The 16736-nt window shown below is 51.9% G+C and overlaps 1 protein-coding gene across 1 annotated transcript; it reads right to left on the minus strand.

Moving 5' to 3' along the window:
* Positions 1-1151: 1151 nt before the first annotated feature.
* Positions 1152-11631, minus strand: Selplg (selectin P ligand). The gene is given in 3 exon segments (XM_028860839.2): positions 1152-1275; positions 1278-2465; positions 11509-11631. Coding segments are annotated over 2 exon segments (1218 nt in total). The 5' UTR covers positions 2461-2465; positions 11509-11631; the 3' UTR covers positions 1152-1240.
* Between the last annotated feature and the right edge of the window lie 5105 nt (positions 11632-16736).

Raw genomic sequence — 16736 nt, forward strand, 5'->3', positions numbered from 1 at the left:
AGGACTCTGGGCAGGATCACGTGGGTACCAAGAGGCATATTTGTCTAAGAGCTGAGGGACACCCCCCCCTTGGCCCAACTTGGTCAGGGTGTGTTCAATGAAGTTCTCTGGTTTGTTTATTTGCTGAGTTTTTTTGTTTATTGTGCATGAGCGTGTGTGTGGAAATCCAAGCACAATTTTGGGGAGTCAGTTTTCTCCCTCCACTGTGTAGGCCCCGGTCCGGCTTAGGACCTCAGGCCTGGCTGCACGCACCCTTACCCACTGAGCCAGCCAGCCAGACCTAGTTTTCGTTTTCTTTGAGACTGGTCTCATGGATCCCAGGCTGGTCTCAAACTCGCTGTGCGTAGCGGAGGATGACCTTGAACTCCTGCTCCCCAGCTCTCTGGTGCTGAGATCATAGGCGTGTGCAATCACATGGAGCTCTCCCCGCCTGCAGTTGCCCAAGAACGGACCAGAAGTCTCTATTGCCTAAGAGCAACATGGACATTGACTGGCCTAAGAACCCTTCGGGGAAACTGCCTGGAGGTGGCAACCTGGGCAGGCAAAGGACTCGGCCACCATTTGTTACCACACACATTTATTGAGTGCCTGTGCTGTGCCAGGCCGCGGTCGCTCTGTCACTGGACGGAAGCTCATGGTTCACACGGACCCTAATGAAGGACTGTCTTTCCAAGCCTCGCCTGGGAAAGCCAAGCTGCCCCTCACTGGGGGTAGAGGATCAGACGGGCCTTGGGAAATGGCAGCTCCCCCCCCCAGAGATTCTTTCTTATCACGGTAACCATGGCAACCAAGAGGAAGGCTTTGTGAGTGGGGAAAGGGGAACTCTTTCTTTCTTGGGGATGTGAGGTCAGGACTCCAGTGACCCTGCAGGAAGTCACACAGCACTGGGAGGCATTGGCGGAGGCGGGGGTGGGGGGGTGAGGGGGGGTGGAGCGGGAGGATGGGTAGGTGGGGGGGGTCCCAAAAAAAACCAGCAGACAAGTAGAGGGAGGGGTCCAGGAGCAGCAACTGCTACCGTGGTCCTTGGCCTGGAGGCCACCAGCCTCCATGAATGAAGCAGGAGCTGCTGCAGGACCTTGGAGGCTCTGGACCATGATTGGGGTGGGTCAAGGCGTCTTCCCTCACGACCCCTATGGAGAAAGTTCCCCCAGGCAGCCCCGAGCTGTGGCCTTGGTGACCGGTGGGTGGGCGTGGAGGGTGAAGCCAGCAAGGGTCTTTCTTGCTCAGGTAGCCAGGGGCGCTAAGGGAGGAAGCTGCGTAGGGTGAGGTCATCCCGTCGCGGTCCTCACTGGGCTCTGTCTTCAGGTCCTGGACCTTGGGCAGGTCCCCATTGGCCGTGACGGGGGCCCCGTCGCCTCCCTCGGGTAGGAGGGATGAGATGCAGATCATCTCCGTGGGGGAGTAGTTCCGCACCGGGTACATGTGGTTCTTCCGCGAGAGGCGGACGGCCAACACCACGGTGCACACGAGGAAGATGGTGGCCAGCGAGGCTAAGATGAGGATGGCCAGCAGGCATTGCTTCACGGGAATGAGGTCGGAGGTCACTGGGGTCGTTGTAGCCAGGGAGCTCCCAGGGGTCACCAACAGCTCATTCTTCAAACCATTGCCATTGAAGTGGCCAGTTGCCTCATCCTTGGCCTTGTGACTCACAGATGGCCCAAGGAAGATGCTAGAGTCAGTGGCCTCTGTGGACGTGATCTCCGTGGCAGTGGGCTCTGTGGAAGGGACTTCTGTGGCTGTGGACTCTGTGAACTGACTTTTTACAACCTGACTCCTGGAAAACTGCGTGGTCTCTACCTCCGTGGATGCTGGCTGGGAGGTCTCTGCCTCCGTGGATGCTGGCTGTGAGGTCTCTGCCTCCGTGGATGCTGGCTGGGAGGTCTCTGCCTCCGTGGCTGCTGGCTGGGAGGTCTCTGCCTCCGTGGATGCTGGCTTGGAGGTCTCTGCCTCCGTGGCTGCTGGCTGTGAGGTCTCTGCCTCCGTGGGTGTTGGCTGTGAGGTCTCTGCCTCCGTGGCTGCTGGCTGTGAGGTCTTTGCTTCCATGGCTGCTGGTTGGATAGTCGTCTCCACTGTGGTTGGTTTCCACTGTGTGGCAGACTCCGTGCTCAGCATTCCAACAGTCATTCCTCCTGCATCTGGGCCAGCAGGGCTGGTGGCGGTAACCTGGGCCGTGGTTGACTCAGGGGTTCCAGAAACTCTCTGCTCCAGCATGGCCACCGTGGTCAGAGGCTCAGGGTGTGGAGCCACGGTGTTGGTGGTATTCGTCAGCAGTTCTGGGGGATCTGTGCCATCCAGGCCATAGTCAGGGTACTCAAAATCATCACCCACATCTGCCTGTCTCCGTTCCCGGAGACGCACAGGGCGTGAGGCCGCCTTGGCTCCCTGCTCCCAGGTGTCCCACAGCTGAAGGCAGTTGCCAGGGCCCAAGACGCTCAGCAGCAGAAGGAGGCGTGGAAGCATGGTACCTGAGGAGACAGGGATGGACAGGTGGGATGGTGTCAGCCTGTGCCTGCCGAGGACCGCACAAGGAGCGCTGGTCTGGTCTGGGGCCGGGACTGTGGCACCAGACATATTGGAGACATATTCTTGGCTGTTAGAAGCTTTGTGCTTATCCCCACAAATAACACCACCCGGCCATCTGAGAAGGTTCACCAAACTCCCTAGCGTGTCTTTGGGAGTTACATTTTGTTTTCTTTCTCCTCTGCTACTCTATTTACTTTTTTTTACTTTTTAATTTTATTTATTTATTCTATTTTATTTTTTGAGATGAGAGTCTCACCCTAGGCTGTCCTCAAACTAATGATCCCCCTGCCTCAACCTCCTGAGTGCTGAGATTATAGGTATGAACTACCATGCTCAGTGGTTAAAAAAGAATAATATATATATAAAATCCAGTTTTTTTGTTTTGTGTATATGAGTGTTTTGCCTGCTTAAATGTCTAGGAGCCACATGTATGCAGTTTCTGAGGAGGGCATTGGATCCTCTGGATCTAGAGATACAGTTATAGGCTGACATGTGGGTGCTGGGAATCAAACCCTGGTCCTCTGGATGAGCAGCCATTGTTCTTAACCACTGAGCCATCTCTCCAGCCCTAAAATATTTTATTTCTACTAGGCTCATGACTATAATCCCAGCTTTGAGAGCCTGAGATTTGAAGTAGGCCTATCTACATAGTGAGGTCAAGGTCAGCCTTGCATAACTTAATGAGATTCTGTTTAAAGAACAAAAAAGCAAAATTAAGAAGCCTGAAGGGTCTGGACATGGTGACACGTGCCTGTAATCACAATACTGAGGAGGCAGAAAGAAACAGGAGGTCAGGAGTTCAAGGTCGTCTTCAACCACATAGTGAGTTTGAGTCTAGCCTGAGCTACATAAGACCCTGTTTCAAACCCTCCCCCTACAAAATAATATATAATATAAAAATATAAATAATATATATATATATATACACACACACACAAAAAAAGAGGAAGGTGAGGGTTTGTGACTCAGCATTCGAGAGCTGAGGGAAAAGGCAGATCGTTGGTCCCTAATGCTTCTCCTTAGCCCTGCCCCCTCCATCTCTCTGTCTCCTCCCTGCCCCACACAGCTTTTGCCTGTCCTCGGGCCTTCGACTCTTTTTTAAAAAGGATATATTTGAGCTGAACAAAGACAACACCAATGGACATGTCAAAGTGGATGGGGAAAGACCTCAGCTCTACACAGGAAAGAACGACAGCCACCTGAGCAATGCTCTCGTGGGGAGAAACAGTCTTCCCCAGGGAAGAGCACACGGACAGGTTACCCACCACGAAACGGTCGTCTTGGAAAACATACATCCAAGTCCCCTTATACAGACTGAGCAGGTTATATTTAAGAATATATGTCTATACACATGCATATATGTGTGCAACAACAATTAATAGAAAAAGAGCCCATGAATTTGAAATAGAACAAGGAGGGGCATTTGGGAGGGTTTGGATCAAGAAAAGGGAAGGGGGAAATGATGTAATTATAGTCTCAAAAATAAAAAAAGAAACCTCCTGGGTGATGGTGGCGCACACCTTTAATCCCAGCACTTGGGAGGCAGAGGCAGGCAGATCTCCGTGAGTTTGAGGCCAGCCTGGTCTACAGAGTGAGATCCAGGACAGGAACCAAAACTGCATAGAGAAACCCTGCCTCGAAAAAACATCCCAAGACAAGCAACCAAACAAAAATTTTTCAAAAAAATTTTGTTTTTTTTTTCCTAAGTATTTTAAATTATTCATATGATGTGTCTGTGTGGGGATATGTGCACCTGACTCCAGGGGCTAGAAGCATCAGACCCCCTGGAGCTGAAGTTACAGGTAGCTGTGAGCTGCCAGACAGGGTGCTGGGACCCGAACCCAGGACCTCTGGAGAAGCAGCCAGTGCCCCTAACCACTGAGCTGTCTCTCCCTTTGGTTGATCTCTGTCAGCGTTTCTCCTTGGTCCTGTTCCTTTGGTGTCCTTGCTTGGGCGATGGGAACGACAAGACCCACTCTAAGGCACTGTGAAAATGTCACGGGAGCCATACCACAGCAAGGTCTCAGCCGAGGTGGGCTGCTCTGGCTGCTCTGGCCGACGTATCCTGCAAGTCCCTCAGGGCCCAGAGACAGGATCCAGGAGGAGTCTCACCTCTCAAGAAGCTCAGCCCTCAGACTTGTCTGTATGGGGCCACTGTCCTCCCAACAAGGGAGCCAGGAAGAACAGCCCCTTCCTTTATGCCAACAACCCCTGACCCCCACTTCCTCCTGGCACTGGCTGGGATTTTTAGAAGACAGACTCCAGCCCTGAAGAATGCTGTGGTGAGTGGCAGGACCTGGGTACTTGTTGGTGCCCTGCACACAGTGTCTTTCGGTGGTACACAACCCTCCAGCGGTGACTCTGAAGCAGATGGCTTCCACATCCATCATCATTTCCTGTATCCTTCCCTGGTCCTTCACACAAGTGATTGGCAGGAGGGCGGGCCGGGTGGCTCTAACCTGTGGGTCCCTCTTTGCGCGGCTCAATCTGGCCTCTTTCACGGGTTAGTTAGAATTGCACTGAGTTTTTAAAATGCAACTCTGAGCACATCTTTGTGGACTTTTTTTTTTGTCTTTTGTTTTTGTTGTTGTTGTTTTGAGACAGTTTCTCTACACAGCCCTGCATATCCTGGAACTCACTAAGTAGCCCTGGCTGTCCTAGAACTTGGTCTGTAGCCCAGGCTGGCCTCGGACTCGCAGAGATCCGCCTGCCTCTGCCTCCTCGAGTGCTGGGATTAAAGATGTGTGCCACTGTGCCCAACTTGATCACATCTTCTATTTAAAAAAAAAAAAAAGAAAAAAACAAACCTTATGGTACTTGGAAAGGCAGTTACAGAGGCAGGGACAGACCCAAAGCCACCCAGGAAGGGATTGGCCCAGTCCAGACCAAGGGAGGCTGTATGGAGAACACAGCCCCGGTGAAGGGGCCGAGGTACAGGCAGAGGGCTCAGCTCAGGCCTGTGGAGCTTGAATCCTGAACTGGGGGAAAGACCAGGCCCCAGTTGTTCAGGAACCACCAAGGCCCTAGAAAGGGCAGCAGACAGTGGCGTCAGACGGGAGGTTCAAACACTGCCTCTTAGAGGCTGTGTGACTTTGAGATAGGCGCTGGCCTCTCTGAGCAGGGTTCCTTCTTAGAGAAAAAAGACACACCCGCCTCGGTCCCTCTACCCTGAGGGGAGATCAGGGCAAGAAGAAGCCACCGGTGCAGCGGTACATGTCATCATCTTAACACCAACACCGCTGCCCGCACCCACTACCTCGCCTTGGTTCCTGGAAGGCAGAGACTGAACCACTTCCTGAAAGGGGGGGATGGGCACTACCGAGGCTAGCCCTTCAGTTTCTGGGGGCAACGCAGCTTGTTGGGGGGGGGGCGTCAGAGGGTCTGAAAGTCAGGGGTCCCATCTACGGGCAAGGGCCAATGAGAAAGGAGCCAGGCTGCTTCCTACCCACAATCCCCTGCATGCAGAGGTGGCCTGGGGTGAAGACAGGGCTGGCCCACATTCACACCCCACAGCAGCTATGTGACCCTGAGCGCCCTCTCTGACCCTCAGCTGCCTCTTTTTTTTTTTTTTTTTTTTCCGAGACAGGGTTCCTCTGTGTAGCTTTGCACCTTTCCTGGAACTCACTCTGTAGCCCAGGCTGTCCTCGAACTCACAGAGATCCGCCTGCCTCTGCCTCCCGAGTGCTGGGATTAAAGGTGTGCACCACCACCGCCCGGCCTGGCTGCCTCTTACATAAAACAAGTAACGTTGCTTCCAAGAGGCCCCGGGGAAGGTCCCAGATGTTGGCTTCTGAAAGGAAGAAATCGGGGACACCTTCTGTGGGGATACAGGGAGGCCTCAGGCTCAAGAGGGCCATGGAGATGAGAACGGGGGCCACCACTGTGGGCAACCAGGGAACAGAGAGCCCTTCCCTGCTGTGGGAGGTTCGGGGCAGGAGTGAGCCGGGTGGAGGCTCCGGGCATCCCTGATCCTCAGAAGGATTGCTGGAGCCCAGGCATTGGACACCAGCCTGGGTAACACAGCAAGACGCTGTTTCATATAAATAAGTAAATATATTAATTAATATAATTATCTTTTAAAAAAAATATGGCCGGGCATGCTGATACATAGCTGTAATCCCAGAACCTAGGAGGTAGAAGCAGAATACAAGAATCCAGGTGTAGAAGTAAATAAATAAACCAAGGGCTGGGGGTGTGCCTCAGTGGTAGAACATTCGCTTAGCACAGGAAAAGATGAGGCTCCCTGGGAGAGCCCAGATCTCCTCACTGGGCCCGTCCAGAGTGAGCAGTTTGACCCAGAAGCCGTACATCACAGAAATCCCTCCGTCTCTACTAACCGGGGCCACCGGCCACTCCAGGCCGGTCCCTGCTATCTGTGTCCCTCAACAGGACAGGTCCTGTAACACCGCGGCCTGGAACATCTGTCCTCCGCAGGGATGGAAGCGCACAGCTCCAATGGGAGCCATGTCTGAAGCAGGTGGACCGGAGGCCGGTGCCAGATGCGTCGCTGGTGATATTTCCTGAGCTCCATGTGTTCGACACTGATCACGACTCTGACCATGCCCCCATCACGGCACTGCTGCTGTGGGTGCGTTCTTCTCTGATGAACTCCCCTATCGTCTCCCCGAGAAGCGCTGGTCCTCAGGGCCCATGCGATACGGGTGAGGGACGCAAGCCTGGGAGCGATGGTTTACCCCTCCTCTCCTCAGATGACAGGAAAGCAAGATCGGGGCCAGCCCGGCTGAGCATCAAGAGGGCGGGCGAAGCCACATCCAGTTCGTCTCGGTGCTTGCCTGCCTGTTTCCTGTCCATCACCCCCAAACCAGTAGCTTCCTCCCTAGCCCCTGAGGTTTAGAAAGGACAAGCCTCTGGTGGCCTCATTCCTCCAAGAAGCTTGGAGCCTCCCCTTTTGAGTCCCTGAACATCATCTTAGAGTTTCAGACTCCAAGAGAGGCAGAGTCTACACAGACAACCAGGGGAGACTGAGGCACAGTCACCCCAGGTCCCCGTGAGGGCTCTATATGCTGGGAGTCAGATAACAGTCCGTCATAGTTCTGTCCCAGACAAAGATGTGTGGCCTTGGGCAACTCACTTCACCTCTCTGAACCATGGAAAGCCCATCGGCAATCTAGGTGTGCCTCAGTGTACTATGGGGTTTAGTCCCTATACATCCACGGTAACACAAACATATGAGAAACACATTAACCCCCTTGACCTGGCAAGCATTACTGAGTAGCCAGGTCCTCCTAAAATGTGTTGGAAACGCTTACCTTAGCAGTTGGGCGACATTGTCTAACTCCAGCCTGGGGTGTCTAAGAACTGATGGCCCAGGGTAGATGAAACGCAAAACTCAAAGGGTGGGTTCTCCAGAATGGCTTGCTTTCACACCACCGTGAGGGCAAAGTGTCACAAAGCAGGACAGTGTGTGCAGAGGCGAGAGAACCCACTCCTCATGGGGCTGCTGAGGGTGCGTGAGGGATGGTCCCCACGGGATGTTTAGCACCCAATAAATGCTCAGTAAAAGCCAGCTGTTATCATCATCATCATCATCATCATCATCATCAGTTTGAAATGGGGTCTCACTGTGTGGCTCTGGCTAGTCTGGAAACTCACTCTGTAGACCAGGCTGGCCTTGAACTCACAGAGATCCACCTGCCTCTGCCTCCTAAGTACTGGCACTAAAACCACGTCTGGCTCATTGTCCTAATTTTGAATTTCGCATTTAGGGCAAGGGGATCCCTGTTAACCACAGCCGTGTCCTGGGAAATCCCCAACCTTAGCGCAGGCTGGAACTGGCCTTTGCTTCCTTAGAGAACTGAAGCTGCCCAGAAGTCGGTTTCTGTGGCAGGACCTGCGTCTCGGCCTCCTCAGGCGCATGAGTCATGTGTTCTGAGTGTGGCCGGCGTCCTGGGCACTGCTCTAAGACCTGCCTGAGAATCCTCGGCTTGTGCCCCAGTGAAGGATGGGAACCATCGTTCTGAGGCCCACTGGGCACCTAGAGTCACGCAGGCCAGAAGCAGGAGCTCGAGGGCAGGCCGCCCCTCCGCAGAGCCCATCTTGGCCCCAGACACCTGTTCTTGGAGCCATTCAGATTGTCTCCGGGTTGTCCCAGCACCTTCCAGAAGTTTGCCTCCTAAACTTCCGTTCAGGTCGACCCCTGAACTCCAGAAGCTCAACACGACAGCCACCTGGAGACAGTGTCACGGGACCAGGATCCAGCCACAGGCAGGCACACAGCTGGGGTCTTCACAAACACACCTCCCGTGACTCGGGTCTCACAGGCTCATGGGCACGGTGATAATCCTGCCCTGTGCCACCCCATCAGCCCAGAAGCTCACGGAGGGCAGGGACTCTGCGGTCCTCAGGACCAACAGGCCCGGCATCCCCAGGCAGGGGCATTCCAACCCCTGAACTGCACAGACATGCTGACTCCAGCTTCTTGTATCTGCCCACTGGCACATCCTACCTTTTTGGTCAACCTTTCAAGGACCCTTTTTTTTTTTTTTTTTATAATTCCCATTCCCACCCTATACACTTTTTGTTTGTTCTGAGGCAGTCTCGTGTAGCCCAGGCTGGCCCACAACTGGCTCTGTAGCCAAAAATGACCTTGAATTACTGAGTTTCCTGTCTCTGCCTCCTGAGTGCCGAGATTACAGCTGTATGCCTCGACACTCAGCCCCTACCATTCATTCATTCATTCACTCATTCATTCATGTATTTTGAGACAGAGTCTCACTATGTGGCCCCGGCTGGCCTCAAACTCATAGAGGTCTGCCTGCCTGCTTCTGCTTCCAGAAAATGCTGAGATTAAAGGCGTGCACCTCCACTCCCGGCCCCTGTAACTCTTTAGTGGTAAACATCCTGTGTGTCTAATTAATATCCGATGGCCCCTTGCAAGGCCACAAGCATGGTGTTAGATAACGTGGGGCTCGTTAACCCCAGGAACCCAGCGTGGCTTGTTGGAACCCCAAGGCACCGCCCAGCTACATATTAGCCTTGAGGTTTGGCCCAAGTTAATTCAAGGAGAGCTTCACCTGGCTTTCTGAAGAGGCATAAACAGCACAGAGCCCAGGCAGCCGGGCTCCCCCAGGGCATCATCCTCCACACCCCACTTCCTGCGCCAGACAGCGGAGGGGACCGACAGACCTGGTCACCACGGGTCCAGGGGCCTGCGGCCAGAAGGCCTGTGTGACATCCTAACTCAGTGCCTGCTTGCCCATGACGTCATATGTCTTGCCTCCCCACTCAGAGCCCGGATTTCCCGCCTATAAACAGCAGCACCATCCATCAGGAACACCCAGGTGACCCCAAAACACCCAAGCCCGTCTGGTGGCCCAATAGGGACCTAGCCCAGGTTTCCTGGAGAACTTGGCAGGGTGGCCGAGTCCCTTCCGGTCCCCAGTTTCAGCTCTTTGGCTGTTGGCCAAAGTGGCAAGGAAGGAACATCCCCACAGGGTGTGGCACCACCAGAGGCACCCAGAAGAACCACCTCCCTAACCCTTGGCCTCCAAGAAGCCAGGCCCTTGTACATGGAAGTTAGTTATGGGGAAAGGAGGTAAAATGAGGCAAAAAAAAAAAAAAAAAGAGTAGTTAGACAACAGGAACCAGTTTCTGTCTACAGGGTGGAGGGCTGGAGGACTCTGTGGTAGAGCACTTGCCAAGCTTGCCGAAGGGCCTGGGCTCAAACCCCAACATCCTTCAGCGAAGACAACACAGGTCTGTAGGTGGGGGGATGGGATCTGCCTGGGTTTTCAGCCCCTGCCAGTCTCCAGTGGGCAGCATTACCAGCCTAGGACGCCTGAGGCCCTGAGTCTGATTCCAGCCTCAGCGAACGGGGTGTGAGAGAGGTCCATGCCTGTAATCACAGCACGTGAAACACGCAGGCACAGAATGTAAGGTCCTCCTCGGCTATGTAGGAAGTTTGAGGCCAGCCTTGGCTAGATGAGGTTGTCGTCTCAAAGCACGGAGTCTGGGGAGATGGCTCAGCAGTTTATGAGCATTGGCTGTTCGTCCACAGGGCCAGGTCTACTCTCCAGCACCCACACAGAGAGGCTCACAACCATCTTTAACTCCGATTTCACAGGACCCGACACCGTCTGCTGGCCTACGAGGGCACTGTATACATACGATGTACAGACGTACATGCAATCAAAACACCCGCACACATAACTTTTTTTTTTTTAAAAAAAATTAAGACTAATTTAAAAACAATTTCCCATGAACAAGCTCTGTTTTCTCCCTCAAGTTAAGACGTGCTCCATACACGCTGCTTGACACTCAAGTGCCTGTTCGTGCACACAAGTTCATATGCACAAACACACACACACACACACACACACACACACACGCATACAACTAATAATATACAAATAAAAATTTTAAATGATCAAAGAAGGCGGGTATGGTGGTGCATGCCTGGAACCCCAGCACTAGACCAAGGCAAGAGGCTAGCCTGGGCTACATAGAGTCCCAGGCTAGCCTAATGAACAAATAGAAACTATATCTAATTTGAAAGAGGGAGGGAAGGAGGGAGGGAGAGAGAGAGAGAGAGAGAGAGAGAGAGAGGAGAGAGAGAATCCCAAGGAATATTTTCATGCCTGAACAGCCTCAAGAGAAATTTCACACCATCCTTTCTGGACTCTTCCAGACTCAGCCTCAGCTCTGGCCTTAAGTTCCGAACCACTCGTGAAAAGAGGGGATGGGAGAGTATCTAGGGAGAGGGCCCAGACTTCTCGGAGTTTCCATGCAGAGACTCAGCAGCAGCCATGGCCCGGTGAGCAGACAGCAGTTAGTCAGGGTCAGGAGAGACCCACCGCTCAGGCTGGAGAAGACCCATCTCCACGGAGACCTCGGTCCAGAGCCTGGGCGGCGGTGGCGGTGCCACGGGGAAGGTCCTGGCCTGTGCGCTCGCTCGCAATGGAAAGGCAGCCTTCTTGTCCCTTGAGTCCCCAGCCCCTCCCCAAAGCTTTGCAAATCAGTCCTTACCGTGCTCAGCAGAGCATGGGGCAGTTGCTTCAGGGCCCTGAAACGACTCTGCCTCAGTGACAAGGCCCCAGCCCACACTGCCAGACACTTGTGGTCCCAATCTGCCAACCCCCCAACGGCAGGGTGTGGAAGGAGGAAGTGAGAACGCGGTTACTCAGGCTGGTCACGTGACGCCCCACACCCCCTTGTTTGTGACAGCTTTGGTTTGACAAGTCTGATTAAAATTGGGTGGGCAGTGGGACAGTGACGGGGGGCTTGGCCCGCTACCACTCCTGAAAATACGAGGAAGGTACGGGACCTTACAGGTGAGGGGACCTCTGGGTGAGACATCGGAGACGAGTCACCGCGTTTATCCCCGGGCAATGGAGAGGGGTGGCTGAAAGAACCCCGCCGTGGGAGGCTGGGGCCAGGTGAAAAGGAGGTCAAGTCTCGGTTCCATTCAAGATGGAAAATGTAGGCAGAGGGACAGGAAGCACAAAGTACACACCTCTTTGGGGCTTGTGCATAGAACAGCTTTCATGCCGTGTGTGTGTGTGTGTGTGTACACCCCCCCCCATCTCTATAGTTCAGCTTGGCCTCAGGATCCTCCTTTCTCCGGGGCAATAGGATGCTTTTCTTCTCACGGGTTCTACATAACCAGGTACAGTGGTTCTCACTCACAATCCCGGCACCGGGGAGGCCAAGGCGGGAAGAGTGCCATGGCTTTGAGGCCAACCTGGACTAAAGAGTAAGAGCCTGTCTTCATCACTCCACAAATAATTCAGCAGGTCCTCTAGCAGCACTCGAGAACTCCCCGGGCAGCGATGCCCCCAATTCCCCAGTGGATTTCCCCTCCCTAATTGGTTCCTTGGGCCAGCCCTACATCTCAGGTTGGACACCAGCCATGGTCTCATGCTGTTCCTCGGGTGGTTCTTCATGGGATGGTGAGCCAGCTGGTCAACAGGTCAGTAGACCGTTCCGTTCCCCACACCCCACCACCTCCAGTCAATGTGTCGCTCCAGGGCGGGCTGTAGAGTCAGGCAGGAGAGGGTGACAGCCGGTGTGAGTAGCCAGGCTGACGGCACGGCCCCGATCTGGACTGGGAGAGAGAGATTAGCCTCCAAGGTCTGCCCCGCAGTTTTGCAAGGCCAGGCTCAGAACCCCTCTAAAGAGAAGGAATTCGCTGCCTAGCACATAGATTGTTTAAAAACAAAAGCCAGCAGGGCGAGGTGGTGCACGCTTGGAACGCCAGCACTCAGACGTCGACAAGAAGAACAAGGGTTTGAGGTCAGCCCGAGGTACAAAATGAGGCCCGTCCCAATAAAATAAAAGAAGAGCCACGTATGGTAGTCACATCCCAGCACATGAGAGGCTGAGGCCAGCCTGGGTTATATAATGAATATCAGGTGACCAGGGTCCCACAGCATATCTCAAAAAACAAAACAAGGTTGTGTATAAAGGTGTCCGCCACCAAACCCTGATAACCTGAGTTCAAGTCCTGGAATCTACCTAGTAGAACTGACTCCTGAAAGTTGTTCGCTGTCTGTCTGTCTGTCTGTCTGTCTGTCTCTCTCTCTCTCACACACACACACACCCCTCATGGCATGAATGTATATGCATATATTCACACACAAAATAAATAAATGAAATAAAAGTGTTTAAGTAAAGATGACAAGTCGAGCAATCCAGCACTGGTGGCACAGCTAGGATCTGTGCTTGCATGCAGCTATATCAAGCACAAAAAAAATAAAAAATAAAAAAAAAAAAAAAAAAAAAAAAAAAATAAAGCAAGCAGCCGGAGCTGGTGCACGCTTTTCAGCTCGAGGCCAGGCCTGGGCTATCAAGTGAGCTCCAGGAAAGGCACAAAGCTACGCAGAGAAACCCTGTCTCGAAAAACCAAAAATAATAATAATAATAATAAAGCAAACACACAAAACAAAAAAGAAAGACAGACAGACAGACCCAAGGCTCCGTGGTCAGGTGACAGGATCTTTCAGCCGCCTTTGGAAGCCAGCACTGAGGCCCGAAGCTGACCCCACCTGATAGACAGATAAGCTGCCATGGCGGCGGCGGGACTCAAATCTGGGCTGTGATGTGGGCAACGTGGAAAAGAACAGTGGCTGTTCTTTGTCCTGGCAAATGCCCTTCCTGTAGGAGCCGCCATTCTAAGATGGCGCTGACTTCCTGGTAGCCCAGCTGTAAACAACTCCATATTTGGCTATGCTCCTAGGACTACACGTCCTGAGGTCCGTGCATGCGCGAGTATGGTAATGGACTCCATGTCCTCAGCCTATCCCGTGGCTCCCCGTGCTCGCATTCTGGCGAGACCCAATCACGGACTGACTTGAATCCTCATATAAGCAGCTGCAATTTAGTTCTCGGGGCCCCTCACCTCCCGCTCTCCCTTAATCAAGAGGCGCTCCAATAAAGTGTGATCTGAGAAGAATCCTCGGTTGGTGGTCGTTCTTCCTCGCTGGCCGAGGAGCTCCCGCAGCTGGTGCCGAAACCCGGGAATCTTCGGATACCGGGTGAGGGGTCGAAGAGGATTCAGAACTCAACACGCGGAGCGGCCACGTCGGTAAGTTCTCCAGGAACGGTGACATCGGTAAGTTCTCCAGGTATGCTGATTGCTGGGATTAATCCGCTTGTGTTTGCTCTTGTGTTCATTCTTATGACAATTGTTGTTCTTCTTTGCTGTGTTTTACATGCATGTCTTAAGGAAGGACGCAATGTGGAAATCATTAGAGAGGGACGCAAGGCATTAATTAAGCACCAGGATAGTCTATCAGAGTCAGACTCTAAAGGAGAGAACTTAAGTAGGTCTAAAAAGAATAAAGAAAAGAATAAAGAAAAGGAAATTAAAGAAAATAAACCAGAGAAGAAAGAAAATTCAGAAAAGAAAGGGAACCCTTTGTATCCAGTATTAGGGGAATTTGCAAAACTTGATTTATCTGATAATGAATTAGATTCAGATGAGGAGAAAAATTTAGAGGAAGCCGCCCTAAATATGAGGAAGAGAGATATGGGCGGCGGCGGCCCCTCCTTATAATGTTTCTGCTGGGGTGAATGTGGAACCAACGGCGCCTTCGGGACCACATCCACCCCCAGCATCACCTTCGTATCTGCAAACAGGTGGAGGTTGTCATTTTATCAGGAGGGACACCTGGGCGCGGCTAGCGTCCGAGTTTCCAGTTTTTGAAGATCCGCAATCAAACAACAGATATCATGAACCTGTGCCTTATAATCAATTAAAAGACCTGGTAGAGGCTGCTCGAGCTACGGAGTAACAGCCAGTTATACCTTAACATTATTGACTAGGCTCACTACTCAGGCTATGACTCCAGCAGATTGGTTTGAAATAGCTAGAGCATGTTTAACTACAGGACAGTATTTGGATTTCAAATCTATAGTCACAGATAGAGCCCAGGTACAAGCTAGAATTAACCTCCAGAATAATCGACCACAGTGGACGGCTGACATGCTACTGGGTCAAGGACAATGGACTGTGAATCAGACGGCATATCCTATTGAAGTTTATCAACAAATAAATGAGATTTATTCTAAGGCTTGGAAATCATTACCAAATAAAGGAGAAGTTTCAGGAAATTTGACTAAGATCATTCAGGGACCTAATGAACCTTTTTCAGATTTTGTAGCTAGAATGATGGAGGCAGCAGGAAAGATATTTGGAGACGTAGAAACAGCTATGCCTCTAGTTCAACAACTAGTGTATGAACAAAGTACTAAAAAATGTCAAAAAGCCATTACCCCGAGGAAAGGAAAGGGATTGGAAGCTTGGCTAAAAGCCTGTCGGAAAATTGGGGGACCGTTAAGTAATGCTGGCCTAGCAGAGACAGTTCTCGCGGCCACACGAGCTGCACGAATGAGCAAGAATGAGGGATGTTTTAGCTGCGGCCAGAAGGGACACTTTAAGAGACAATGCCCTAAGACTAGGGAACGCCTGTCGGCACCTCAGAGGCAGCCTGGCCTGTGTCCTAAGTGCAAAAAGGGAAAACATTGGGCAAATGAATGTAGGTCGGTCAAGGACATCAATGGTCGACCCATCCCTCAGTCTACTGACCAAGAGCCAAAAAACGGGGTGAGGGGCCCACGTCCCCAGGGCCCGAAAGTTTTTGGGGCAATACAGGGTCCCAACATGAGGCCCCCTCCTCAGCAAGGAGAGCAACCCCAGGCTCCGCAGGGTTGGACCTCCGTGCCACCACCGGACTGGTACTGACTCACAAGATGGGAGTACAAGCAATTGAAACCGATATGTCCGGACCATTAGAAAAGGGAACTGTAGGAATAGTATTGGGACGGTCTTCCTCCACCATGAGAGGGTTGTTTGTATTTCCTGGGGTTATAGATTCAGACTATACAGGAGTAATTAAAGTACTGTGCCATTCTCCCCACGGTATTATATCCATAGCTCCAGGAGATAGAATTGCTCAATTGCTTGTCTTGCCCTCCATGCATGAGCGGTTTCAGTCCAAGGACAAAGAGAGGAAAGATGGTGGTTTTGGTTCCACAGGAGTAGATTTGGCATGTTTATCCATGGATTTAGATCAAAGACCCATGCTGGAATTAGAGATAGAAGGAAAGGCATTCTCAGGACTATTGGATACAGGTGCAGACCGAAGTATTATCCAGTCCAGTGCGTGGCCTAAGCATTGGCCTTTACAAAGTTCTTCTCAAACATTGCAGGGACTAGGCTATGCTCATACTCCCTCCATCAGTGCAAAAGAGCTGATCTGGAGGACGGAGGATCGCAAGGAACCATTCAACCTTTTGTAGTAGATATCCCCATTAATTTATGGGGCAGAGATATTCAGCAACAATTATAATTAAGGTTAACTAATGATTATTCAGAGGCAAGCAAAAATATCATAAAGCTGCAAGGATATGTTCCCTCAAAAGGATTAGGAAAGCATTTACAAGGTAGACAAGTTCCTGTAGAACCCGTTATTAGGAAAGATAGGAAGGGATTGGGTTTTTTCTAGGGGCCACTGAGGATGGCAATGCTAATACCATGGCTGACAGAAAAGGCAGTATGGGTTCCTCAGTGGCCCTTATCACAGAAAAAATTAGGAGCAGCAAAACAGTTAGTGTTAGAACAGTTGCAATTAGGACATGTGGAGCCCTCTGTATCCCCATGGAATACTCCTATATTTGTAATCAAGAAGGAATCAGGAAAGTGGAGGTTACTACATGATTTAAGAGCAGTGAATAATCAAATGCAAGTTATCGGG

This window comes from Peromyscus leucopus, chromosome 23 (genome assembly GCF_004664715.2).
Source record: "Peromyscus leucopus breed LL Stock chromosome 23, UCI_PerLeu_2.1, whole genome shotgun sequence".
Classification (NCBI taxonomy): domain Eukaryota; kingdom Metazoa; phylum Chordata; class Mammalia; order Rodentia; family Cricetidae; genus Peromyscus; species Peromyscus leucopus.